Source organism: Oncorhynchus tshawytscha, linkage group LG31 (assembly GCF_018296145.1).
Source record: "Oncorhynchus tshawytscha isolate Ot180627B linkage group LG31, Otsh_v2.0, whole genome shotgun sequence".
Taxonomy (NCBI): Eukaryota; Metazoa; Chordata; class Actinopteri; order Salmoniformes; family Salmonidae; genus Oncorhynchus; species Oncorhynchus tshawytscha.
This window is the reverse complement of record NC_056459.1, coordinates 6263293-6288758: the sequence shown is the minus strand read 5'-3', so window position 1 is coordinate 6288758 and position 25466 is coordinate 6263293. Positions and strand designations below refer to the sequence as shown.

General features: G+C 41.7%; 4 protein-coding genes across 4 annotated transcripts; 3 read left to right on the top strand and 1 right to left on the bottom strand.

Moving 5' to 3' along the window:
• Nucleotides 1-36: 36 nt before the first annotated feature.
• LOC121841492 (trichohyalin-like) lies at nucleotides 37-1906 on the top strand. The gene has a single exon (XM_042310230.1). The coding sequence runs from the start codon at nucleotides 38-40 to the stop codon at nucleotides 1778-1780; it is 1743 nt and encodes a 580-aa protein (XP_042166164.1). The 5' UTR covers nucleotide 37; the 3' UTR covers nucleotides 1781-1906.
• Nucleotides 1777-3531, top strand: LOC121841493 (trichohyalin-like). The gene has a single exon (XM_042310231.1). The coding sequence runs from the start codon at nucleotides 1798-1800 to the stop codon at nucleotides 3322-3324; it is 1527 nt and encodes a 508-aa protein (XP_042166165.1). The 5' UTR covers nucleotides 1777-1797; the 3' UTR covers nucleotides 3325-3531.
• On the top strand, nucleotides 3344-11135 carry LOC121841485 (trichohyalin-like). The gene has a single exon (XM_042310222.1). It carries the CDS (start codon nucleotides 3344-3346, stop codon nucleotides 9671-9673), a length of 6330 nt encoding a protein of 2109 aa, XP_042166156.1. The 3' UTR covers nucleotides 9674-11135.
• A 900-nt stretch (nucleotides 11136-12035) lies between these two features.
• On the bottom strand, nucleotides 12036-25436 carry LOC112229898 (acyl-protein thioesterase 2-like). The gene is made up of 10 exons (XM_024396027.2): nucleotides 25333-25436; nucleotides 23081-23173; nucleotides 16823-16854; nucleotides 16044-16109; nucleotides 15797-15844; nucleotides 15175-15245; nucleotides 14901-14974; nucleotides 14615-14716; nucleotides 14199-14375; nucleotides 12036-14064 (listed from the first exon to the last, which is right to left on the bottom strand). The coding sequence occupies exons 2-10, from the start codon at nucleotides 23156-23158 to the stop codon at nucleotides 14014-14016; spliced, it is 699 nt and encodes a 232-aa protein (XP_024251795.2). The 5' UTR covers nucleotides 23159-23173; nucleotides 25333-25436; the 3' UTR covers nucleotides 12036-14013.
• Between the last annotated feature and the right edge of the window lie 30 nt (nucleotides 25437-25466).

Here is a 25466-nt window from a genome sequence, read left to right as displayed (position 1 = left end):
GTAAGGAGAAAGAGGAATTGATATCAGTCTAGAACTGATGAAAAGACAAAGGGAAGACTTGACAAGCTTGAAGGCTGAAGCAGAAGCACAGACCGAGCCTATGGAAATAGACTGGAAGGAAAAGCTCACGAGGGAAAGACAACAACTTGAAGATGTAAAGGAGGAGATACAGAAGGAAAAAGAAGCCTTTGAGAGAAAGAAGGGATTGACCATGAAAGAAAGAGATGAGTTTGATCTGATGAAGTCTGAAACCCAGGGACAATTGGAGGAAATAGAACAAAACAAACAAGACATTCGTGTGGAGAAGGAAAAGCTGGATCAGATCAAAGCTGAGTTAGAAAGACGGTCTGAAGACGTGAATCAGGTCATGGATGAGACAAGACGGGAGAGGGGGAAGGTTGAAGAACTGGCTATCCAAACTCAAAAACAAAGAGAAGAAATGGTGGGTTTTATGGAAAAGAACAAACAAAAGCAGAACGAACTGGAACTCATGAATGACAAGATTGAAAGAGAGAAACAAGACATTGAAGAAAGTCGGGATGTGCTAACAAAGGAGAGAGAGGAGCTGGAACAAATGAGGAGTGAGATACAGCAACAGAGAGAGGAGACAGAATCTCACATGGAAGACCAAAGGAAAGAGAAAGAACATTTGGAACAAATGACAACGGACATGAAAAAACAGTTGCTAGAGGTGGATAATGACAAGGAAATGATAGAAAGCTCAATGGGTGAACTGAGAGTGAAAGAGAGAAAAATGGTGAGAGAAAAAGACAACATGGATAACAAGATGGCTAGGCTCAAAGAGGAAGAGGATGGAATGCGGGAAGAAATAGGAAGGAAGATGGACATCTTAAAGAAGGAAAGTTGTGAAATCAAAAGACTTAGAGATGAAATTGACAGTGAAAAGGACCAGCTGAATGCAAAATTGCTTGAGTTGGAAAAAATGCGTGAAGAACTAGATAGAGAGAAGAAGGAAGTGAACAACAGGAAGGATGAAACACTGAAAGAGAAAGATCAGTTGGAAGAGAGGCGAGGTAAGATAAGTAAGGAGAAAGAGGAATTGGATATCAGTCTAGAACTGATGAAAAGACAAAGGGAAGACTTGACAAGCTTGAAGGCTGAAGCAGAAGCACAGACCGAGCCTATGGAAATAGACTGGAAGGAAAAGCTCACGAGGGAAAGACAACAACTTGAAGATGTAAAGGAGGAGATACAGAAGGAAAAAGAAGCCTTTGAGAGAAAGAAGGGATTGACCATGAAAGAAAGAGATGAGTTTGATCTGATGAAGTCTGAAACCCAGGGACAATTGGAGGAAATAGAACAAAACAAACAAGACATTCGTGTGGAGAAGGAAAAGCTGGATCAGATCAAAGCTGAGTTAGAAAGACGGTCTGAAGACGTGAATCAGGTCATGGATGAGACAAGACGGGAGAGGGGGAAGGTTGAAGAACTGGCTATCCAAACTCAAAAAGAAAGAGAAGAAATGGTGGGTTTTATGGAAAAGAACAAACAAAAGCAGAACGAACTGGAACTCATGAATGACAAGATTGAAAGAGAGAAACAAGACATTGAAGAAAGTCGGGATGTGCTAACAAAGGAGAGAGAGGAGCTGGAACAAATGAGGAGTGAGATACAGCAACAGAGAGAGGAGACAGAATCTCACATGGAAGACCAAAGGAAACAGAAAGAACATTTGGAACAAATGACAACGGACATGAAAAAACAGTTGCTAGAGGTGGATAATGACAAGGAAATGATAGAAAGCTCAATGGGGAACTGAGAGTGAAAGAGGCAGAAATGGTGAGAGAAAAAGACAACATGGATAACAAGATGGCTAGGCTCAAAGAGGAAGAGGATGGAATGCGGGAAGAAATAGGAAGGAAGATGGACATCTTAAAGAAGGAAAGTTGTGAAATCAAAAGACTTAGAGATGAAATTGACAGTGAAAAGGACCAGCTGAATGCAAAATTGCTTGAGTTGGAAAAAATGTGTGAAGAACTAGATAGAGAGAAGAAGGAAGTGAACAACAGGAAGGATGAAACACTGAAAGAGAAAGATCAGTTGGAAGAGAGGCGAGGTAAGATACGTAAGGAGAAAGAGGAATTGGATATCAGTCTAGAACTGATGAAAAGACAAAGGGAAGACTTGACAAGCTTGAAGGCTGAAGCAGAAGCACAGACCGAGCCTATGGAAATAGACTGGAAGGAAAAGCTCACGAGCGAAAGACAACAACTTGAAGATGTAAAGGAGGAGATACAGAAGGAAAAAGAAGCCTTTGAGAGAAAGAAGGGATTGACCATGAAAGAAAGAGATGAGTTTGATCTGATGAAGTCTGAAACCCAGGGACAATTGGAGGAAATAGGACAAAACAAACAAGACATTCGTGTGGAGAAGGAAAAGCTGGATCAGATCAAAGCTGAGTTAGAAAGACGGTCTGAAGACGTGAATCAGGTCATGGATGAGACAAGACGGGAGAGGGGGAAGGTTGAAGAACTAGCTATCCAAACTCAAAAACAAAGAGAAGAAATGGTGGGTTTTATGGAAAAGAACAAACAAAAGCAGAACGAACTGGAACTCATGAATGACAAGATTGAAAGAGAGAAACAAGACATTGAAGAAAGTCGGGATGTGCTAACAAAGGAGAGAGAGGAGCTGGAACAAATGAGGAGTGAGATACAGCAACAGAGAGAGGAGACAGAATCTCACATGGAAGACCAAAGGAAAGAGAAAGAACATTTGGAACAAATGACAACGGACATGAAAAAACAGTTGCTAGAGGTGGATAATGACAAGGAAATTATAGAAAGCTCAATGGGTGAACTGAGAGTGAAAGAGGCAGAAATGGTGAGAGAAAAAGACAACATGGATAACAAGATGGCTAGGCTCAAAGAGGAAGAGGATGGAATGTGGGAAGAAATAGGAAGGAAGATGGACATCTTAAAGAAGGAAAGTTGTGAAATCAAAAGACTTAGAGATGAAATTGACAGTGAAAAGGACCAGCTGAATGCAAAATTGCTTGAGTTGGAAAAAATGCGTGAAGAACTAGATAGAGAGAAGAAGGAAGTGAACAACAGGAAGGATGAAACACTGAAAGAGAAAGATCAGTTGGAAGAGAGGCGAGGTAAGATAAGTAAGGAGAAAGAGGAATTGGATATCAGTCTAGAACTGATGAAAAGACAAAGGGAAGACTTGACAAGCTTGAAGGCTGAAGCAGAAGCACAGACCGAGCCTATGGAAATAGACTGGAAGGAAAAGCTCACGAGGGAAAGACAACAACTTGAAGATGTAAAGGAGGAGATACAGAAGGAAAAAAGAAGCCTTTGAGAGAAAGAAGGGATTGACCATGAAAGAAAGAGATGAGTTTGATCTGATGAAGTCTGAAACCCAGGGACAATTGGAGGAAATAGAACAAAACAAACAAGACATTCGTGTGGAGAAGGAAAAGCTGGATCAGATCAAAGCTGAGTTAGAAAGACGGTCTGAAGACGTAAATCAGGTCATGGATGAGACAAGACGGGAGAGGGGGAAGGTTGAAGAACTGGCTATCCAAACTCAAAAAGAAAGAGAAGAAATGGTGGGTTTTATGGAAAAGAACAAACAAAAGCAGAACGAACTGGAACTCATGAATGACAAGATTGAAAGAGAGAAACAAGACATTGAAGAAAGTCGGGATGTGCTAACAAAGGAGAGAGAGGAGCTGGAACAAATGAGGAGTGAGATACAGCAACAGAGAGAGGAGAGAGAATCTCACATGGAAGACCAAAGGAAAGAGAAAGAACGTTTGGAACAAATGATGACGGACATGAAAAAACAGTTGCTAGAGGTGGATAATGACAAGGAAATGATAGAAAGCTCAATGGGGGAACTGAGAGTGAAAGAGGCAGAAATGGTGAGAGAAAAAGACAACATGGATAACAGGATGTCTAGGCTCAAAGAGGAAGAGGATGGAATGCAGGAAGAAATAGGAAGGAAGATGGACATCTTAAAGAAGGAAAGTTGTGAAATCAAAAGACTTAGAGATGAAATTGACAGTGAAAAGGACCAGCTGAATGCAAAATTGCTTGAGTTGGAAAAAATGCGTGAAGAACTAGATAGAGAGAAGAAGGAAGTGAACAACAGGAAGGATGAAGCACTGAAAGAGAAAGATCAGTTGGAAGAGAGGCGAGGTAAGATAAGTAAGGAGAAAGAGGAATTGGATATCAGTCTTGATCTGATGAAAAGACAAAGGGAAGACTTGACAAGCTTGAAGGCTGAAGCAGAAGCACAGACCGAGCCTATGGAAATAGACTGGAAGGAAAAGCTCACGAGGGAAAGACAACAACTTGAAGATGTAAAGGAGGAGATACAGAAGGAAAAAGAAGCCTTTGAGAGAAAGAAGGGATTGACCATGAAAGAAAGAGATGAGTTTGATCTGATGAAGTCTGAAACCCAGAGACAATTGGAGGAAATAGAACAAATCCAGAAAGAAAGGGAGGAAATGAAAAGTGTTATTGAAGTTATCAAGAGAGGAAAAGCTAATCAGGAAGTGATGGAATCTGAGATTGTGACAAAGAAACGAGAAACAGATAATATCATGGAAATGATCTCAAAAGAAAAAGACAACATGGACAAAATTAAGATTGAAATGGAAAGAGAGAGGGGCGAATTTGAGATCACCAAGGGCAAGATGGTGACGGAGATGGATGAGCTCGGACAGAGAAAAGCTGAGATCGAGAATGATAAATATGAAGCCGAAATGTTGATGGCTGAACTGAAAGAGGAAGAGCAAAGAATGAAAGAAGAAATTTGCAAGATGAAAGACAGTCTCGAGCAGATCAAAGCTGAAATACAACCACAGAGAGAAGACATTGAAAGCAAGATGGAGGAGCTGAATGTCCAAAAGGCTGAGATGGAAAGTGCTATGACAGATATCGACAGACAAAAAAAGGACATGCAAAACCAAAGACAGCAAATTGAACAAGACAACCAAAAGATGAACAAGGAAAAGGATGATCTGGAAAGGATTAAGATGGAGATAGAAACACGATCAGCACATCTAGAAAACCTTTTGGAGAAAACAAAGAGGGAGAAAGAGGATGCTGAGATAATGACTATTCAAGTCCAGAAGGAAAGGAAGGAAATTGAAAGTGTTGTCGAGGAGAACAACAAACGGACAGAGAAACTGGAATTCATGAAAACTGAGGTGGATAAAGAGAAACGAGAAACAGAAAACATCAAGGACATGGTAACAAAGGAGAAGATTGAATTGGAACAGATCAGGATGAAGTTAGAGGCACGATCTGAACATCTGGACAACATCATGGACGAGACAACAAGGGAGAAAGAGTATGTTGGTGACATGACTGTCCAAATGCAGAAAGAAAAAGAGGACATTGAAAACTTGATAGTCAACAACAACAGACAGAGAGAGGAACTGGAATTGATGAAAGCTGAACTAGAAGAAGAGAGATCAGAGACTGAAAATGTCAAGGATGTGCTATCGAAGCAAAAGAATGATCTTAAACAAATGAAGATTGAGATGGAGAGAGAGAGAGAAGAAATGGATAACACCAAGGACAATATTGCAGTTGATATGAATGAGCTGGAACAGAGAAAAGTTGAGATGGAGGATCGAAAATATGAAGCAGAAAATTGGGTGGCTGAACTAAAAGAGGAAGGGCAACGAGGGAAGGAGGAAATCTGCAAGAGGACGGAGAACCTGGAACAGATCCACACAGGAATACAACCACAGAGAGAAGACATTGAAAGCAAGATGGAGGAGCTGAATGTAAAACAGGCTGAGATGAATAAGGCTACGACAGATATCGACAGACATAAAGAGGAAATGCAAAATCAAAGGGAAGGAATACAACAAGACAAACAAAAGATGCAAGAGGAAAAGGATGAACTGGAACAGATCAAGATGGAGTTACAAACACGATCAGATTTCCTGGAAAACCTCATTGAGGAGACAATGGGGAAGAAGGAGAACATTGAAAGTATGGCTTTCCAGATTCAGAAGGAAAGGGAGGAAGTTGAAAGTATTGTTGAGGATATCAAGACAAGGAAAGCTGATCTGGAATTGATGAAAGCAACGGCTGAAGTAGAGAAGCAAGAAACAGAAAACATCAAGGAAATGATCTCCAGGGAAAAAGACAAACTAGAACAAATGACGATTGAGATTGAAAGAGAGAAGGAAGAAATTGATATCACCAAGGGCAAAATTGAAATGGATATGGATGAGCTGGAAAGTAGAAAGGCTGAGATAGAGACTGGAAAACATCAATCTGAAAAACTGATTGCTGAATTGAAGGAGGAACACCAAAGAATGAGGGAGGATATCAGGAAGATGAAAGAAAACCTAGACACTGAAATACAGCTGAAGAGAGATGATATTGAAAGTAAAATGGAAGAGTTGGATGTCAAAAAGAGAGAGCTGGAAAACATGTGGACCGATATTTACAGAGAAAAGGAGGAACTACAAAACCAGAGAAAGGAAATAGAAGAAGACAAACAAAATATACTAGATGAAAAGGGTGGGCTGGAACACATCAAGGCTGATTTACAGATGAAGAGCAAAAAGGAAGGCTTGGCTGTCCAATTCCAGATGGAAAAGGAGGAAATTCAAAGTGTCATGGTAGAACCCGAGATAAGAAGACAAGTACTGGAATTTACAAAAGTGGAGGTAAAGAAGGAAGAAACCGAAAACATCAAGGACATTGTATTAAAGGATCAGAAACATCTGGAACAAATGAAGATTGAGATGGAAAGAGAAAGAGAAGAAATTGATAATACCAAGATCAAGATAGCGATCGATATGGAAAGGCTGGAAGCCACAAAGGTTGTAATAGAGAGACAACTGAAAGAAGAACAACGACAAATGAGGGAGGATATCGAGAAGATGAAAGACAACCAAGAGCAGATCAATGCTGAAATACAATTACAGCGAGAGGACATTGCAGCCCAAATGGCTGAGTTAAATGTAAAAAAAGCAGAGTTGGAAAACATTCAAGCTGATCTAGACAGACAGAAAGTAGAACATGATGACATGAGAAAATACATATTTGTGGGAAAGAATCAACTGGACGAGAGGAATGCTGCCTTGCAAAAACAAAGGGAGGAGATGGATAAAATCATGGAACCAACAGCTGTGATAAAGGCTGAAGTACAAACACAGACAGAGCCCATGGAAGACAGCTTGGAGGAACAGCTCAAAGGGGACATGGAAGAAGTTGAAGGTCATGACATAGACAAAGAGAAAAAGGACCTGGGACAAACCAACAGGCTGGCAATGATAGAGAGGGATGAGTTGGAATCCATGAAGTCTGAAATAGGAAAACAAAGACAGGAAATAGAGGAGAACAATCAAAAGATACAGGATGAGAAGGCTGAGATTGAAAAGATCAAGAATGATTTACAGAAACGGTCAGAGAATCTAGACAACCTCGTGGAAGAGACAAAGAGGGAAAAGGAGAATGTTAAGGACAGGGCTGCTCAAATCCAGAAGGGCCAGGAGGGAATTGAACGTGTTATTGAGGATACCAAGACAAAGAGCCCTGAACTGGAAATGTTGAAAGCTGAGATAAAGACAGAGAAACAAGAAACATTCAACCTGAAGGACATGACATCAAAGGAGAAACGTGACTTGGAACAAATTAAGGTGAAAATGGAGAAAGAAATACAAGAACTGGAGAACACCAAGGACACGACAGAAATTGATATTAGTCAGCTGGAACAAAGAAGGGTTCAGTTAGAAGGAGAAGAAGATGGAATGAAAAATCTGATGGCTTCACTGAAAGAGGAAGAGCAGAGTATGAAAGAGAATATTGGGAAGATGAAAGAAAATTTAGAGCAGATTAATGCTGAAATACAAGTACAGAGAGATGACATTGCAACACAAATGGAAGAGTTAAATGTCAAGAAAGAAGAGCTGGAAAACATTCAAATGGACATCGACAGACAAATAGAACAGATGGGCAAAACACAAAATGCTATGATCATGGAAAAGAATGAACTGGGAGAGAAGCTTGCTGGCGTGCAAAAACAAACGGAGGAGGTGGAAGCCATCATTGAAATGACAAAGAGGGAGAGGGAGGATGTGGCCAGGATAAAGGCTGAAACAGAGGAACAGAAAGATCATATGGAAGACAACCTGATGGAAACTCTGAAACACGACAGAGAGGAACTTGAACGCCTGAAAGAAACAGAAAGAAAGGAGGAAACTAAGGGCATTAAAGAGAAAACAGGGAGGGAGACGGAAGGGTTAGAACAGGTTAACATAGAGTCCCAGAGAGTGCTGCAAGATCTGGAGAACGTTGTGGAGGAAACCATGGAGAACGAGGGTGCAGGGGAAATGGCTATCCAAATACAAAAGCAAATGGAGGACAATGTGAGAATCATTGAGGAGATGGAGCAAGAGAAGGCATATTTAGAGCTGATGAACGTTAAGATGCAAAGTGAGAGAGAAGAAATAGACTCTAACAAGGCCATGATTGAAAGGGAGAAGGATGACCTGCAACAAATGAAGTCTATGATTACACGGCAGAGATGCGAAATTGAACAAATTACAGCCGTCTTAAGGGACGAGAGGGACACTCTTGAGCAATTTAAGACTGATATGGAAAGACAGCGACAAGAGATGATGAACAATATGGACTTGGTGGAAAGAGAGAGAGATGAACTGGGAAAGACGAGGTCGGAGATGGATGAGTTGGAACACATGGCAGCGGAAACAGAAAGACCGAAGGAGAAGATGGATAAAAGAAAGGGTGCAGCAATGATGGAGGCGCCTCCGCTGGAGGAAAGAGAAGACAGCGTTCAGAAACAGAGTGTTGAAGTTCTCTTCATCTCAGATACAACACAGACAGAAAAAATAAAGGATGAACCCGAACAAAGCGCGGTTGAGACACTTCAGACACAGGGCGAAACGATGGGCTCAGTCAAGAAGGACAGAGATGATCTCGAACAAATGAGAGCAACAGAAGAAAGGCTCCCAAAGAGAGATCATTTGGAGAAAATCCGTCAGGAGGCTCAGGCAGAAAAGGAGGAGATTGAGAAGATTAAGCACAGAGTTCATGAGATGAAAGAACATCTAGAGGGAAGACTAGCAGTGATTCAGAGACACGAGTTGGTACAGAGAACAAGGATACAAAGAGAGAAAGAAGAGCTAAAGAAGATGAAGGAAGAGTTGGAGAGAGACAGCCAAGCTCGGCAAACAGAGTGGGACAGAGGCAGGAGGAAACTTCAGGAGAAGGACCAGGAGCTTGAGATGCTAAAAGTGGAGATGTTCAGAGAGATCGAAAGACTGCAGGTTCATATGGAAAAAGAGATGGAGACACTGGAGACAAGTGACAAAGGTGTCCAAACCTCAGACGTGGTATTAACCATAGAAGAAGAGAGAATGTGGTTGATGGAGGACTCAACGACAGAGGAGTACAGTATGCTGGCAGAAATAAGTCAAGAAACAGAGCAAACCACAGTGGATATGACATTTGCCAGTTCATCACTGGAGCTCCAGGGTCAATCAGAGGAGCACACAGTGATAGAGGATGCTCAGATGAGCGTAGTAAGAGCAGAGGCTTCTCCATTCAGCAGGTTGCTACGGTGGCTTTGGCGCTACTGCTGTGGCTGCTGCCGCTGTTGTGACTGCTGCGGAAGGGAGTGTGAAGAAGAAGAGGAGGAGAACATAGTCTAGTCCCAACTATATCAGTGGGGCTTAAAATAAATGAATTTGCTATGTAAAGGCTGTGTGGGAAAAAAATCTGGTTCAGTAATATGAATTGTGAAACAACACCATCAGTTATCATTCATTCAGTTACATCACATATGATCTCTATTCTACTATGCCCAAGTGAAGTGATAAGAAATCATGTCAAGATGATGTTATGCATTAACCTGATTTATATGCCGTGTAGTAAGGGTTGTGCAGTATTGCAGTGCTATGTATTTACAATGATGGTGAACTAAGTTTGCACTGAATATTAGATCTAGAGAGAGCAACATGTACCTTTATTTATTTGTTATATTTATATTGAAATATGTATTTATTATATCTCTTTACAGCTTTTGTTAAAGGTGCACTGGATACTGAATGGACTCTTATCAAGATTTGTCAAAACAAGTTATTTCTATTACTTTTAGTTTTCTTATTTTTATACACACAGAATTTGCAGTAAACAAAGCGCTATTCTATCATTTTCTCAGGGACAGCTGTTGTTCTTTAAGCCAGTATTTTGTAAGTGTAAAAGCCTTGTAAATTCATTTATAAGCGTGTCATTCTAATGTATTTAATTTGGTTATTTCTGCATCTATTTCTCTATACATCCACAATTACAACAAACATGTGCTATTATGTTCTCAGATGGGATGAATTCACAGTGCAGTAATGGATACTAGCAGTGACTGAAGAAGTACAAAATACACTTGATTATTTTGATATGAGCAATGGTTCCCTTCATGAACTTCTGTGGGGTCTGGGATTCACTCAGTCAAGCATTTACATTGCAAGGTTGGGTCAATAATCAGCAATGACAGTAACCCAGACACAGTGGGTTAGGTTGGCCTCAGCAGACCTAAACCATTGTTGCCGGAGGCAGCTGAAAGGGGACACTAATAAAGTAGTCATTACCCAGGAAATTGCTTATAACTTGTTCCTTGTCGTGAATGGCAAGGAAAGTTACTCAAAGTTGGCACAGGAACTTGGCAGTTCACACTAGCTCCACAACAGTGGTCTATGAGAGCTGAGTTTGAAGTTTTGCAAAAGCTTCATGTCAAATGAATCAATGCACTATGGGCCGGTTTCCTGGACTTAAAAGGATACTCTATGGAGACTATCCATACTTGAGTTTTTTAGTTCAGGAATAGGTTTAACTAAATTATTTTCTCAAGAATAATTTTGACCCAAAGACTGATGGTGGAGATGCAGGAATAAAAAGCAATTCTCACTCACAATTTGACAGACACTATTAAAAGTGCGAGAATACGCCAATACAAAAAGTATGTTTCTGACATTGGATGGAACATTCATATTCCTGTGGAAAAGCACAGCTGCAATGCCTGGGAAATCGACCAATCACTCATGTACCTGGATACTATTTACCATTGTTGTCAAAGTACTGTTTGCCTGTAACCCAATAAAGACACCATTAATAAATGTGTTCTATTTCTTTCGTCAATCCCTCATACTGGTCCCTCACATCATCATAGCCTATCTGTGAATTTATGCTTCGCATTATCGAATGTAATAAGCACCCCCATGTCTGGTAAAAGGACTAACAATTGCATCGGTGGCAAGAATGCATCTGTGGTAGGCTATCTCCTAGCCTACATATTATATTTTGAGAGATTTGCAGGCAGTGGTTAACTATATGTGCCTGGTTAACTACAATGCAGTGCTGCAGATGCCATTTCCTGACTTTCTGAACTCACCTCACTCCTCTGGGGTACAGGTCGACTTTTGTTGACACAACTCAGAGGCAAAAAGAAAAAGGACATTCGAGAAGGCGAAGGAGAAACTATTATATAGCTAAATGTCTCAAGAAACATTACGTTTACCTTTCTGATGCCGTTACAGTAGTAGATCAATTCATGCATGTCATTAGGCTACACTTAAGTGACAGACTCCTTTCAAACAGACTCGATCATTTCAATCCCTGAAACATTGATGTTATATGGCTTGTCCTGTTCATTTAGCGTGGTAACTACCACTTAACTACCCAAATACATACATTTCTTAGTCTGCAACATAGAAATAGAGGACTCAACTTTATATCGGTGCCATTATAGCGTCTGTGATAGCATGGGCAGTGGCCATTGAGGCTGCAACCCATAGGAAGTCCCAACCAATTGGCTACTTTAAAAGGGGTGGAAGCCCTCAATGGCCCTTTGGGCCACTAGAGGCCTCTATCATTCTCTATGGTCTGCACTGCAGAAGTCTGCACAAGAGACGTACACATGCACGCTTTGGATGTCCCCAATTTCTTGAACGATGTGATGCACAGTTCACAGACCAGAATATTACTACCATAACCATTCCACAAAAACACTCAACTCAAATGCACTGTTGTTATTTGCATCATTTATTCCACACATACAGGTGTCTTGGAAAAATAAAATAACCTGAGGGACAAACAGTCGCTCAACATGTTTTAGCCAGTCAAATTAACAGACACAAAGATGAGATGATAAAGTGACCAAACACATTGAGACAAAATGACAGATCAAAATGAGTCACAACCGTAAAAATTCAAACAAAGACAAAGTACAACTCAGGAGAACATATGAGACACTTTATCCAACCTTGTCCCACATGGAATTAGGTGATAGGATGGGACTAGAAGGCAAAAAAGGGATGGAAGACAAATAAAAGAGAAAGGAACAGAGAAAATACAAAATGTAGCCTACTAGTAGTACAAGTGAAAAGTAACAACAGATGTGTTGGGTCAAGGAAGATGACATGGGGAAAGATGTCATAAGAGACAAATTAGGGAGTAAGAGACATTCATTAAATAGCAGAACAATCAATACAGATTTTTTTATTCTCCAATGTCCACCCTTTTAAATGAGGTTTCAGTAACACAGAATAGGTCATCATAAAGAGAGAAAACATTGACAAAAGGAAAAGACAGAACATCTTATTTTAGCACACTAACTCTGTTAAAAGTCATACACCCAAGAGCCACAAGTTGTTCAAGATTAATGCTTTTTAAAAATCACCCTTCAATTAAAAAGGAACAGCTTCTTTCTATCAAAGCCTTCCCAGTGTATAACCATTTTCAGAGTTAACTCTGACCTTTTCACACTTTACTAGTGGGTGCCAGTAAGTTGTCAAATGAGTAGATGGTTTTGTTCCGACAGTAAAAATGACCTGTCAGCGTGAGAGCCGAGACTGATTTGTGCTGGACACGGATGGAATGGAACTTGGCTCACTGGTCAAATGCTAGATGCTGAGAGGGAACAGCTAGGAAGAGCTGCAGTCAAGTTGTGTCTACTACACTTTACATCCTGGTCTGGTTCCATCTGGTGTGAGACATGACCAATCTAGGTTTAGCTTTCATTTCTAGGATTTTTTAAAGCCCTAAGCCATGTAATTCAACATTTTAATCTTTGTCAGTCAATACATTTTTATGAAATCCTGCCACTTCATTTTTGTTATCATTCCCATTCATGTCAAACAAAATAAATCATAAAATGTACACTTTATCCACTTCATCAATAGCCCTAAATTGCAGCAAAGAACAGAAGATGGTGGCAAAAGTAATGATCCATAGGTTTCCTTTATTTATTTATTTTAATAATCATGTCAGATATTTGAATCAGCACAAGTAGGGGCACCCAGGAGTAACAGGGGCATCCCATGGGTAGCTGGGGTGTGACCACAACCCCACCAGTGGCCGTGAACCCGTTGGGAACAGCATGCAGAGCAGCGTGGCACCAGAGTCACTCCAGACGGCACCAGTCACTCCAGACGGCACTAGAGTCACTCCAGACGGCACCAGAGTCACTCCAGACGGCACCAGACCTCGGGGCCTGAGGACCAGAACCACAGGCTGCTGAACCTGAGCCAGGCTCTCTGACACCGGGTGGCATCTAGCAACAGGGCCACCTGCACACTAACTGCTTCACTGACTCACTGACACACACAGCATAGGTGGGAAACAGGAGTGGAGGTTGTGAAAGGAGGCGAGAGATTGAGAGAAAGTAAGAGGGGACAATGGCAGGTTGGATAAGAGAGAAAATAATCCTAGGGGAATGTACTGTGCGAGTGTGTGATTCTCGCTCAAAAAGGTAAGACTTGCGTGTGCACTTCAGTGTGTTAACAAATGTGCGTTTATAAATGTTGAGTCCAGTATAATGTGCGTTGGTTGGATTTTTATGGAATGTATTGTGTGTATATGATGATGATATGTGAAAGTAAGTGTTACTGTGTATGTATGGGGAGGGAGGGGGCAGTGCTCATGGCTGTTTCCAGTGGGAGAATGGCAGGTCAGAGGTGAGAAGTCAGTGTTTAAGGGTCACAGTGGGGTTGAGGTGAGGTCAGATTCGGGGCAACTGCTTCTCAATGAATTCCTTCACTGCTGCCATCTCCTGCAAAATCAAAATAAAGGAGGCTTATAAGAAACCGAACACCATGAATACTTCCACACCGATACTCATAGAAAAATATTAACACGTATAGAACATTGATACTCATGCATGTTACAACCAAAATCCCCTTTTACCTGAGGACAGGAGCTGTGCATGAGTCCCGGGTAGGTCCGGAAGGTGATTTTCTGAGGGTTGACGATGACCTTGAGCTTCTCGGCCGTCATGGCCCCAAACTGCACTGGGATCATGGGGTCCATCTCCCCATGACACTGCAGTATGGGCATGTCTCTGTTCCCACTGGCGCTCGCCGCCTAATGGGAACAGCAGACCATTACATCCAAATAATACAAGCAAAAAGTGAAGACCAAGACCAGGTTCTAACACCAAATCACATATTCAGTTCATTCATACCTACACAGCAAAATCATCAAGACAAACGGAGAGTAACTTTTCCAGTTTGGAATCCAGCCCAGTAATAAAAGAAACAGCTCTGTGGAATGTTCAGGGGCCCCGAGAGTACCGTACAAACAAGTAAGCTGTGTAGCTGTACCTGTGGGAAACTCTTGTGAAGCGGTAACCAGCAACTGAGAGCGACCACGCCCGCCAATTGCTGCTGACAGGTGAGAGCGGTATACAAGGACAGAGCCCCACCCTGGGAGAAAATGGAACAATAGAGGGAAAGAGAGGTAGAATGGGTTGAGAGCTATAGAGATGTTCACATGGTTTACACAGTTTAAACAGAAATGTTGACAAAAATAAATCACAGAGAATCAGGAACTCGAAACAGAGGACTTCATTTGCACAACACCTCCATAGCGATTCACATTGACGCTTACCTGAGAGAACCCTCCAAGCAGCACACGATTGGCGGGTATCCCATTCTTTGCCTCATGGTCGATTATGGCCTTGACTGTGGAATAGAGTGAAAACAGAAATTGAACATCTACAGTACATAGTGGGGCTGATAATGTCTAATAATGATGCATATTGTGCTTTAGCTAACATGGTTATGTGAATAGGGCTTGGTATGACACTTATATGCATCTACAATGCTATTTTTTATATATATATATATGATGTATAGTACTGGTGTCACACTGAATGACTTACTGTTCTCCGCTGCCCTCTTGATGCCAGCCTCGTCCTCTGGAGAATCTGGGCTGAGACCCATCAGGTCAAACCTACAGATCCATGGTCAGTCGATTTAATACGCGTCTCATTCAGTGACCTCCAAAAGTATTGGCACAGTGAAATGTTTTGTTGTTTTGGCTCTGTACTCAAGCACTTTGGATTTGAAATGATTCAATGTCGATGAGGTGAAAGTGCAGACTGTCAGCTTTAAATGTGGGGTTTTTTCATCCATATCGGATGAACCGCTTAGAAATTACAGCACTTTTTGTATATTTTAGGGGACCAAAAGCTCAAATTCCCTGAGATTAAAGCTGACAGTCTGCACTTTAACCTCAATCATTGTATTATTTCAAATCCAAAATGCTGGAGTACAGAGCCAAAACAACAAAAAATATGTCACTGTCCCAATACTTTTGGAGCTCACTGTATATGTTATGTGCCCCTGGTATCCTGGTAGTGTGTGTGTGAATCCGTCTTTGAAGGAAATCCTTGTTCAACAAATCTCTTACCAAAAGGAAATATTTTCCCACTGAAGTGTAGGTTAGAGTCAAGCCATTGGCCAATGACATATTTTTCAGATCAGGGCAAACATATGACTCACCATGAGGGCATGGTCATCTTCATATTGAGAGTGACGGGGATTCTGGGCCTGCGGACAAACAAGTGAGTCAATTTAAGTACACATGGGTGGAGGAATACAAAGTGGTTGTATGGAAAGATCAGAGATGAGACACTACCAAATATAAGACTCAACTCTCTTATTACATCCTACTCTGGAAATTGAGACAGAGGCACTTTAGCAGAGAAATAAACTTGTCAGAAAATGACAGATAATCATACAGACTTACGCGTGGGGGCAGATATACTTTACATGTGGCAGTTGGATAGCCGTCATGGCATCTGCCCAGCCATGCCTGACAACAGGAAGAAAAAGAGCAAATCAGAGAGAGAACTTTGTACTCTTTACAGATTAGGCTATAAGACAGAACGATTTATACAGAGTATAAAGGCGCCCGCATACTAGGTTTGGTTTCCTCATAGCAGAACTTGGCTAGGCAAAGTGAATGTCTGTGTCTCTCATACTCCCTTAAAAGACGACCATTTTTTTTTTTTTAAATAAGCTATTTTTACCGTTTGTCCCTCTTGAGACGCCGTAGCAACAACAGTCAGTATACACCATGACCGTATATATGAAGGTGCACACTTGCTCAAAATAGTCTGAATTAATCTAACTGTAATAAATTATCTTGATTTTCACGTTTTTGCAGAGGATGTCTTAGTCGCGCAATTTTACATCTAACTAAGATGTTTGGTGCAGTATTTCTCAAGCGAAAACATTTGCATGAAAACTAGTCGTCTGTCGTTGAATGACAAGCAACACTTTAATTGAAGAATCCCGTCCATAGTACCTAATCCTACTAGGAGTAGTACGGTTGATCAATCACTGACAAAGGGGCGCAGACTTCGGCTACCGAACTTAGACTTGCCTCAAGAAAACAAAAAAAAAACGTGTGCATGAACAGCCGGAAAAAAACCTGCCGAACACCAAAACGTCTCAAAATGTTGTTATAATATATGCAAAATGTTGACTGGGAAGCATGCAACAGGCTTCAGACAGAAAACTCACCCTGAGTCACCCAAACCATGAAGGAAGATCACCTGTGGTAGATTTGGGGAGATTGTAAAATGGTCAATGGTGCATTACGAACCACAAAGAACACCAATGGCTACTGCACTGTATTGCATATGAACACCATGTACAAGCGAATCAGGCCCAAAAACAACAAAAAAGGGCAAATTCCTACTCAGTTGATATTACTGCTTGCCAACGCGAAATAATATTATTTAATCAGAGGCAGCATAAGAGAAAGAAAATGAATTTGGTGAGCCAGATAGAACGTAAGAACATTAAAAAAAATTTAAACATTTTAAAAATTTAAAATGAATTTTCATTCTGTCAAAATCAAATATGAGCATTCACAAGTGAATTCAATAGAGTTGGTTTTGACCTTACAAGTGCTTACAGACCCAAATAACTGATGTAATCAGTTTGTTATGCCTTCAAGCTGCAATATTTTAACATAGCACAGTTCTGATAGGGCTGTGCAACCATACCAAATAATTTCCCACAGGGCACAGACGGCAGTTCAACGTTTTTATGTTATTTACATTTGGTTGAATTGTTAACTAACGTCAAATCAAATTTTATTTGTCACATACACATGGTTAGCAGATGTTAATGCGAGTGTAGCGAAATGCTTGTGCTTCTAATTCCGACCATGCAGTATTATCGAACAAGTAATCTAACCTAACAATTTCACAACAACTACCTTATATACACACACACAAGTGTAAAGGAATGAATAAGAATATGTACATAAAAATATATGAATGAGCGAAGGCCGAACGGCATAGGCAAGATGCAGTAGATGGTATAGAGTACAGTAAATACATATGAGATGAGTAGTGTATGTAAACATTATATAAAGTGGCATTGTTTAAAGTGGCTAGTGATAAATTTATGTAATAAATGTTTCATTATTAAAGTGGCTAGATATTTGAGTCAGTATGTTGGCAGCAGCCACTTAATGTTAGTGATGGCTGTTTAACAGTCTAATGGCTTTGAGATAGAAGCTGTTTTTCAGTCTCTCGGTCCCCGTTTTGATGCATCTGTACTAGAAGTCGACCGATTAATCGGAATGGCCGAATAATTAGGGTCGATTTCAAGTTTTCATAACAATCGGAAATCAGTATTTTTGGTAGCCTATTTGCCGATTTTTTTTAAATATACCTTTATTTAACTAGGCAAGTCAGTTAAGAACACATTCTTATTTTCAATGACGGCCTAGGAACGGTGGGTTAACTGCCTCGTTCAGGGGCAGAACGACACATTTTCACCTTGTCAGCTCAGGGGATCCAATCTGGCGACCTTACAGTTAACTAGTCCAACGCAATAACGACCTGCCTCTCTCTCGTTGCACTCCACAAGGAGACTGCCTGTTACGCGAATGCAGTAAGCCAAGGTAAGTTGCTAGCTACCATTAAACGTATCTTATAAAAAACAATCATAATCACTAGTTAACTACACATGGTTGATGATATTACTAGATATTATCTTGCATGTCCTGCGTTGCATATAATCTGACTGAGCATACAAGCATACAAGTATCTGACTGAGCGGTGGTAGGCAGAAGCAGGCGCGTAAACATTCATTCAAACAGCACTTTTGTGCGTTTTGCCAGAAGCTATTCATTGTGCGTCAAGCATTGCGCTGTTTATGACTTCAAGCCTATCAACTCCTGAGGTGAGGCTGGTGTAACCGAAGTGAAATGGCTAGCTAGTTAGCGCACGCTAATAGCGTTTCAAACATCACTCGCTCTGAGCCTTCTAGTAGTTGCTCTGCATGGGTAACGCTGCTTCGATGGAGGCTGTTGTCGTGTTGCTGGTTCGAGCCCAGGGAGGAACGAGGAGAGGGACGGAAGCTATACTGTTACACTGGCAATACTAAAGTGCCTATAAGAACATCTAATAGTCAAAGGTTAATGAAATACAAAATGGTATAGAGGGAAATAGTCCTATATATAACTACAACCTAAAACTTCTTACCTGGGAATATTGAAGACTCATGTTAAAAAGGACCACGAGCTTTCATATGTTCTCATGTTCTGTGCAAGGAGCTGAAACATTAGCTTTCTTACATAGCACATATTGCACTTTTACTTTCTTCGCCAACACTTTGTTTTTGCATTATTTAAACCAAATTGAACATGTTTCATTATTTACTGGAGACTAAATTGATTTTATTGATGTATTATATGAAGTTAAAATAAGTGTTCATTCAGTATTGTTGTAATTGTCATTATTACAAATAAAAAAATTATATAATAACATTTTTTTATATAAAATTTTTAAAATATATATATATATATATATATAAATAACAAAATATAAAAAATAAAAAATAAAATAAAATAAAAAATAAAAAAAAATACAATTTTTTTTAAATAAAAATATATATTTAAAAAATAATAATAATAATAATAAAAATAATAATAATATATAAAATATATTTTAAAAAATTAAATAATAATAATAAATAAAACAAATCGACCGATTAATCGGTATCGGCTTTTTTGGTCCTCCAATAAATCGGTATCGGCGTTGAAAAATCATAATCGGTCGACCTCTAATCTGTACTGACCTCGCCTTCTGGATGATAGCGAGGTCCTTGATGATCTTTTTGGCCTTCCTGTGACATCGGATGGTGTAGAGGTGTCCTGGAGGGTAGGTAGTTTGCCCCCGGTGATGCGTTGTGCAAACTTCACTACCCTCTGGAGAGCCTTACTGTTGTGGGTGGAGCAGTTGCCGTACAAGGTGGTGATACAGCCTGACAGGATGCTCTCGATTGTGCATGTGTAGAAGCTTGTGAGTGCTTTTGGTGACAAGCCGAATTTCTTCAGCCTCCTGAGGTTGAAGAGGCGCCCTTCACCACGCTGTCTGTGTGGGTGGACCATTTCAGTTTGTCCGTGATGTGTACGCCGAGGAATTTAAAACTTTACACCTTCTCCACTACTGTCCCATCGATGTGGATAGGGGGCTGCTCCCTCTGCTGTTTCCTGAAGTCCACGATCATCTCCTTTGTTTTAATGACATTGAGTGTGAGGTTATTTTCCTGACACCACACTCCGATGGCCCTCATCTCCACCCTGTAGGCCATCTCGTCGTTGTTGGTAATCAAGCCTACCACTGTGGTGTTGTCTGCAAACTTGATTATTGAGTTGGAGGCGTGCATGGCCACACAGTCATGGGTGAACAGGGAGTACAGGAGAGGGCTGAGAACGCACCCTTGTGGGGCCCCAGTGTTGAGGATCAGCGGGGTGGAGATGTTACCTACCCTCACCACCTGGGGGCAGCCCGTCAGGAAGTCCAGGACCCAGTTGCACAGGACAGTGTCAAGACCTAGGGTCTCGAGCTTAATGACGAGTTTGGAGGGTACTATGGTGTTAAATGCTGAGCTGTAGTCGATGAACAGCATTCTTACATAGGTATTCCTCTTGTCCAGATGGGTTAGGGCAGTGTGCAGTGTGATTGCGTCATCTGTGGACCGGTAAGCAATTTGGAGTGGGTCTAGGGTGTCAGGTAGGGTGGAGGTGATATGGTCCTTGATTAGTCTCTCAAAGCACTTCATGATGACGGAAGTGAGTGCTACGGGGCGATAGTCATTTAGCTCAGTTACCTTCGCTTTCTTGGGAACAGGAACAATGGTGGCCCTCTTGAGGCATGTGGGAACAGCAGACTGGGATAAGGCTGGATTGAATATGTCTGTAAACACACCAGCCAGCTGGTCTGCGCATGCTCTGAGGATGCGGCTAGGGATGCCGTCTGGGCCAGCAGCCTTGCGAGGGTTAACACGTTTAAATGTTTTACTCACGTTGGCTGCAGTGAAGGAGAGCCCGCAGGTTTTGGGCCGTGTCAGTGGCACTGTGTTGTCCTCAAAGCGAGCAAAGAAGTTTAGTTTGTCTGGGAGCAACATATCGTGGTCCGCAACGGGGCTGGTTTTCCTTTTGTAGTCCGTGATTGACTGTAGACCCGGCCACATACCTCTCGTGTCTGAGCCGTTGAATTGCGACTCTACTTTGTCTCTATACTGACGCTTTGCTTGTTTGATTGCCTTGCGGAGGAAATAGCTACACTGTTTGTATTCAGTCACCTTGCCCTGATTAAAAGCAGTGGTTCGCGCTTTCAGTTTTGCGCGAATGCTGCCATCAATCCACGGTTTCTGGTTGGGGAATGTTTTAATAGATGCTGTGGGTACAACATCACCGATGCACTTGCTAATAAACTCGCTCACCGAATCAGCGTATTCATCAATGTTATTGTCCGACGCTATATGGAACATATCCCAGTGCATCGAAGCAATCTTGAAGCGTGGAATCCGATTGGTTGGACCAGCGTTGAACAGACCTGAGCATGGACGCTTCCTGTTTTAGTTTCGGTCTATAAGTTGGGAGCAACAAAATGGAGTTGTGGTCAGATTTACCAAAACGAGGGCGGGAGAGGGCTTTATATGCGTCGCGGAAGTTAGAATAACAATGATCCAGGGTTTTGCCAGCCCGGGTCGCGCATTCGATATGCTGATACAATTTGGGGAGCCTTGTTTTCAGATTAGCCTTGTTAAAATCCCCAGCTACAATTGTAAGGAATTCTAGGTCAGGTGAACAAAAGGACTTGAGTTCATGTATGTTGTTATGATCACACCACGTCTCGGTAATCATAAGGCATACACCCCCGCCCTTCTTCTTACCAGAGAGATGATTGTTTCTGTCGGCGCGATGCGTGAAGAAGCCAGGTGGCTGTACCGACTCTGATAACGTATCCCGAGTGATCCATGTTTCCATGAAACAGAGAATGTTACCATCTCTGATGTCTCTCTGGAAGGCAACCCTTGCTCGGATTTCATCTACCTTGTTGTCAAGAGCCTGGACATTGGAGAGTAGTACACTCGGGAGCGGTGCACGATGTGCCCGTCTACGGAGCCTGACCAGAAGACCGCTCTGTCTGCCCCTTCTGCGGCACCTTTGTTTTGGGTCGCCGGCTGGGATCCAATCCATTTTCCTGGGGTGGTGGACCAAACAGAGGATCCGCTTCGGAAAAGTCTTATTCCTGGTCGTAATGTTGGTGAGTTGACATTGCTCTTATATCCAATAGTTCCTCCTGGCTGTTTGTAATAAAACCTAATATTTCCTGGGGTAACAATGTAAGAAATAACCCAAAACAAAATACTGCATATTTTCCTAGGAACGCGAAGCGAGGCGGCCATCTGTCGGCGCCGGAAGTACAATGTGAAATCAACAAAAAAAACGAACCATGTCATTGGATTTGGGTTAAAAGTTGGGTGAAAAAACGACTAAATTCCCTTACGTTGAGGACTTTTTGCAAATCCAATCAATTTTCCACATTGATTCAACGTCACCAAATTGATTTTTTTTTTTTAATCACATGGACTAAAATGTTGATTTAAGTACTTTTTGCCCAGTAGGTTCACAGTAGGGCCGGGACAACACCAGCATCACGATACTTGTTGCTGTAAACTAGGGCCGGGACGATACCAGCATCACGATACTTGTTGCTGTAAACTGGGGCCGGGACGATACCAGTATCACGATACTTGTTGCTGTAAACTAGGGCCGGGACGTTACCAGCATCACGATACTTGTTGCTGTAAACTAGGGCCGGGACGATACCAGCATCACGATACTTGTTGCTGTAAACTAGGGCCGGGACGATACCAGTATCACGATACTTGTTGCTGTAAACTAGGGCCGGGACGATACCAGCATCACGATACTTGTTCCTGTAAACTAGGGCTGGGACGATACCAGCATCACGATACTTGTTGCTGTAAACTAGGGCCGGGACGATACTAGTATTGCAGTATTTTTTCCATGGCAAACATTCTAAACCAAAGTATTTGGTCCTTTAAAAACCTGCTGTAGGTAAAATAGTGTTCTTTGAATTGGAAAACAAATAAATACTTGTCAGCATCTTGGCAAGTAAACAAAATACAGAATAGATTTAACTTCTTTCGAAAAAGTCCTAATTTTAGAGAAACATCATTGTCATCATTTATTTATTTTCCAATTCAAAGAACCCAATATTTTACCTACAGCAGGTTTAGCAGAATTAAAGACTTGTTTAAAATTTTTGCCATGGAAAAAAAATACTGCAATACTAGTATCGTCCCAACCCTAGTTTACAGTGCCTCTGAACTACAAATTAGGTTTAGCAAGGCAACTCTTCCACTTCCTTTGATACTTTGCAACAAGTGGGCAAATTTGCTGATGGATGCCATAAGTTACAGTATGGTGTTGGTGTGGTCTCTCACCGCAGCGGTCTCCTTCTCTGTCCCAGACACCGTCACAGCCTCGGCAAGCAGCGGCAGAGACATGTTGTTGCCACACATACACTGTAAGGGGTGCTAGAGAGAGGACGGGGGGGAAAGGGCATATCAATGACGTTGGCTGGTTAGCAACGCAGCTATTCAGCATAGGGACAGACATGATGACAAAAGAACTGAACATCCCACAGATTATGGCTGCTTTGAACCAAAGAGACAGGCTGAATACTGAGAAGAATCTCTTCAGTCAGCAAGTTTTGAAACTCAACTAAATGTACTCCTCCTAACTGTATTTATGTAATTAACCAAGATGCCAATAGGCTAGGACTGATGCCACTGCCTATCCACTGATAATGGATATCGGCTAGCTAGAGCATATTGTTTTCAAAGTCAACTTTTAATACCCTCAAAGTCAGGTTGAGTGACATATGACAACAAAAAGATGAGGCGAGCAAGAGAGAAAGAAACAATGGGAGGAGAAAATAAACGGAAAAGTAAGGAGGTTTAATCTTCAGGGAGATCATACACAGAGTTAGTTACAATTCCACCCACCTAATGACCGGCAGTTAGTGAAAGCAAAGGGAGAGACAGAAAAGAGCCAAATCAGGGGAATGATAATGACAGGCTCAATAGGGAGAAAGAACAGGGCCGTGCATCACACATCACAATAACTTTCTGAACTGCAGTGACACGCATGCTCATTGTGCCTTTGCCTCATTTCCTTGCGACCGTGTCAGCTATTGCACGCTTTAATAGACCAAACTATACGATTCCCCCAGGCAGGTAGGCCTACAGCACTTGGTCCATTGCTATCCAGGATCCTCGGGACATCCATACCAAATTGAAGTTGACATTTAAAATGGTTAAGGTTAGGTATAAGTTATGGTTACGGTAGGGACGTACCAAGGACCAGATTGCATTAACCAGAAATGTGCTCTCTGATAGGCCTGTTCTGAAGCAATTGGATAGTAGCATCTATCATCAATGACACAGAGTAGGCTTTGTTCCAGCATGCCAATGTAGTCCTTTGACTTTATACCACCACTTAATGTTAGGCAGACTATAATTGTGTTTGCAAGGCAAACATTCTCAGTCCCTTCAGAGATAACAGAAAGACCACAAATAGCTAATCGGGTGGAAATACACTGATTTCAGTCACCCCTCTCTCCCTCTGCGCAATTCTGCTTGTGATACAAACAATGCCGTCCATGCACGGCTACACCATCACGAGTTCCCATCTGACTTGCATTAAACTGTCTAGGACAAACTAAACGTTAACTGGTTCAGTGGTTGGCGTAAGGAAATGTCCCGCCTTGGCTCTTTATTCACTTGCATTTACAGCAGCTAATGGCTCGATTTCCTCAGTAGTCAAGAGCAATAATTACTGGGATAAAGGCCCTGTAAGGTAAACCCGGTGCATAAATTCTATCCACCTGGCAAGCATCAAGTCATATGCGGCAGTCAGTATAGCAGTCCTTCACCAGCAACACCTGGGTGTATTCATTCCGACGATTATGTTGCAAAACGGTTCTTAAACGGAACAGGGAGGGACCTACCTGAATTTTTCCAATAGAAAATCTAGCTGTAGTTGCAAAACGGAACTGTTTGGACTAATGATTTACACCCCCTAATTTTAAAAGCCAGCTTGGTTATGCCGGCTAGCTAGTTGGTGTGGCTACTTGCAACATAAGTCAGTTATCTTTTTACATGACTTTATTTCGATAATTTGAAGTAGACATGTGTGGCTATAGATAGACAACCTGCGATTCAGGTTACGGATATTTTGTTCATTCGCTAGCTAAAGGAAAGGAAGGGGGTGGGGATGAAGAAACAATGGGGCTGAGAAGCAGCTTAGCTCACTAACCCAGTCGTTGAGCGACCCGGTGGGAGAATTCGGGAGAGGATTAGTGCAAAGCCACTAGCTAGATTGTTTCAAACACGGAAAAGCTAGTTAGCTACATCCAAGTTGCCAGTTTAATCCCGTTTAGCGGGCTATAAATCCTCACAATGACTAGTTTAGAAAGCTAACCACACAAGCAGCAATCTGTATCGTCTCAGTACACTGCCTTCCGCTGCCATTCGAGCTTGGTTCGATTGACATGTGGCCTAAATTCGACCAGGTATTTGAATATATCGTTTTCCCATGCCCTTGAACCCCAGCGGTAACCGTGGGTTCGGTACAGACGGGGTAAATGATTGTTGTAAAACCGCGGCCCGTTAATACAAATTCATACACTCACCAATTGCTGTCCAAGAATATCAACAGAACTTCCGCTACTGGTGTCGAGGGGCGGGGATTCTTCGACGTGATGTCATGATGACGTACAAACCCTTTCTCGAGCTCGCGCTCGCGCTTACCGTACACCCCTCCATC

Bases quoted from the DNA above. Each gene is read 5' to 3' on its own strand.
- LOC121841493 (XM_042310231.1), top strand. From the start codon at position 1,798: ATGGTGAGAGAAAAAGACAACATGGATAACAAGATGGCTAGGCTCAAA.
- LOC121841492 (XM_042310230.1), top strand. From the start codon at position 38: ATGAAAAGACAAAGGGAAGACTTGACAAGCTTGAAGGCTGAAGCAGAA.
- LOC121841485 (XM_042310222.1), top strand. From the start codon at position 3,344: ATGAAAGAAAGAGATGAGTTTGATCTGATGAAGTCTGAAACCCAGGGA.
- LOC112229898 (XM_024396027.2), bottom strand. From the start codon at position 23,158: ATGTGTGGCAACAACATGTCTCTGCCGCTGCTTGCCGAGGCTGTGACG. The intron at 16,855-23,080 runs GTGAGAGACCAC...AATCTACCACAG, and splicing joins CAGAGAAGGAGACCGCTGCG to GTGATCTTCCTTCATGGTTT. The intron at 14,376-14,614 runs GTACAGCTACAC...TGTTCCCATTAG, and splicing joins TTCACAAGAGTTTCCCACAG to GCGGCGAGCGCCAGTGGGAA.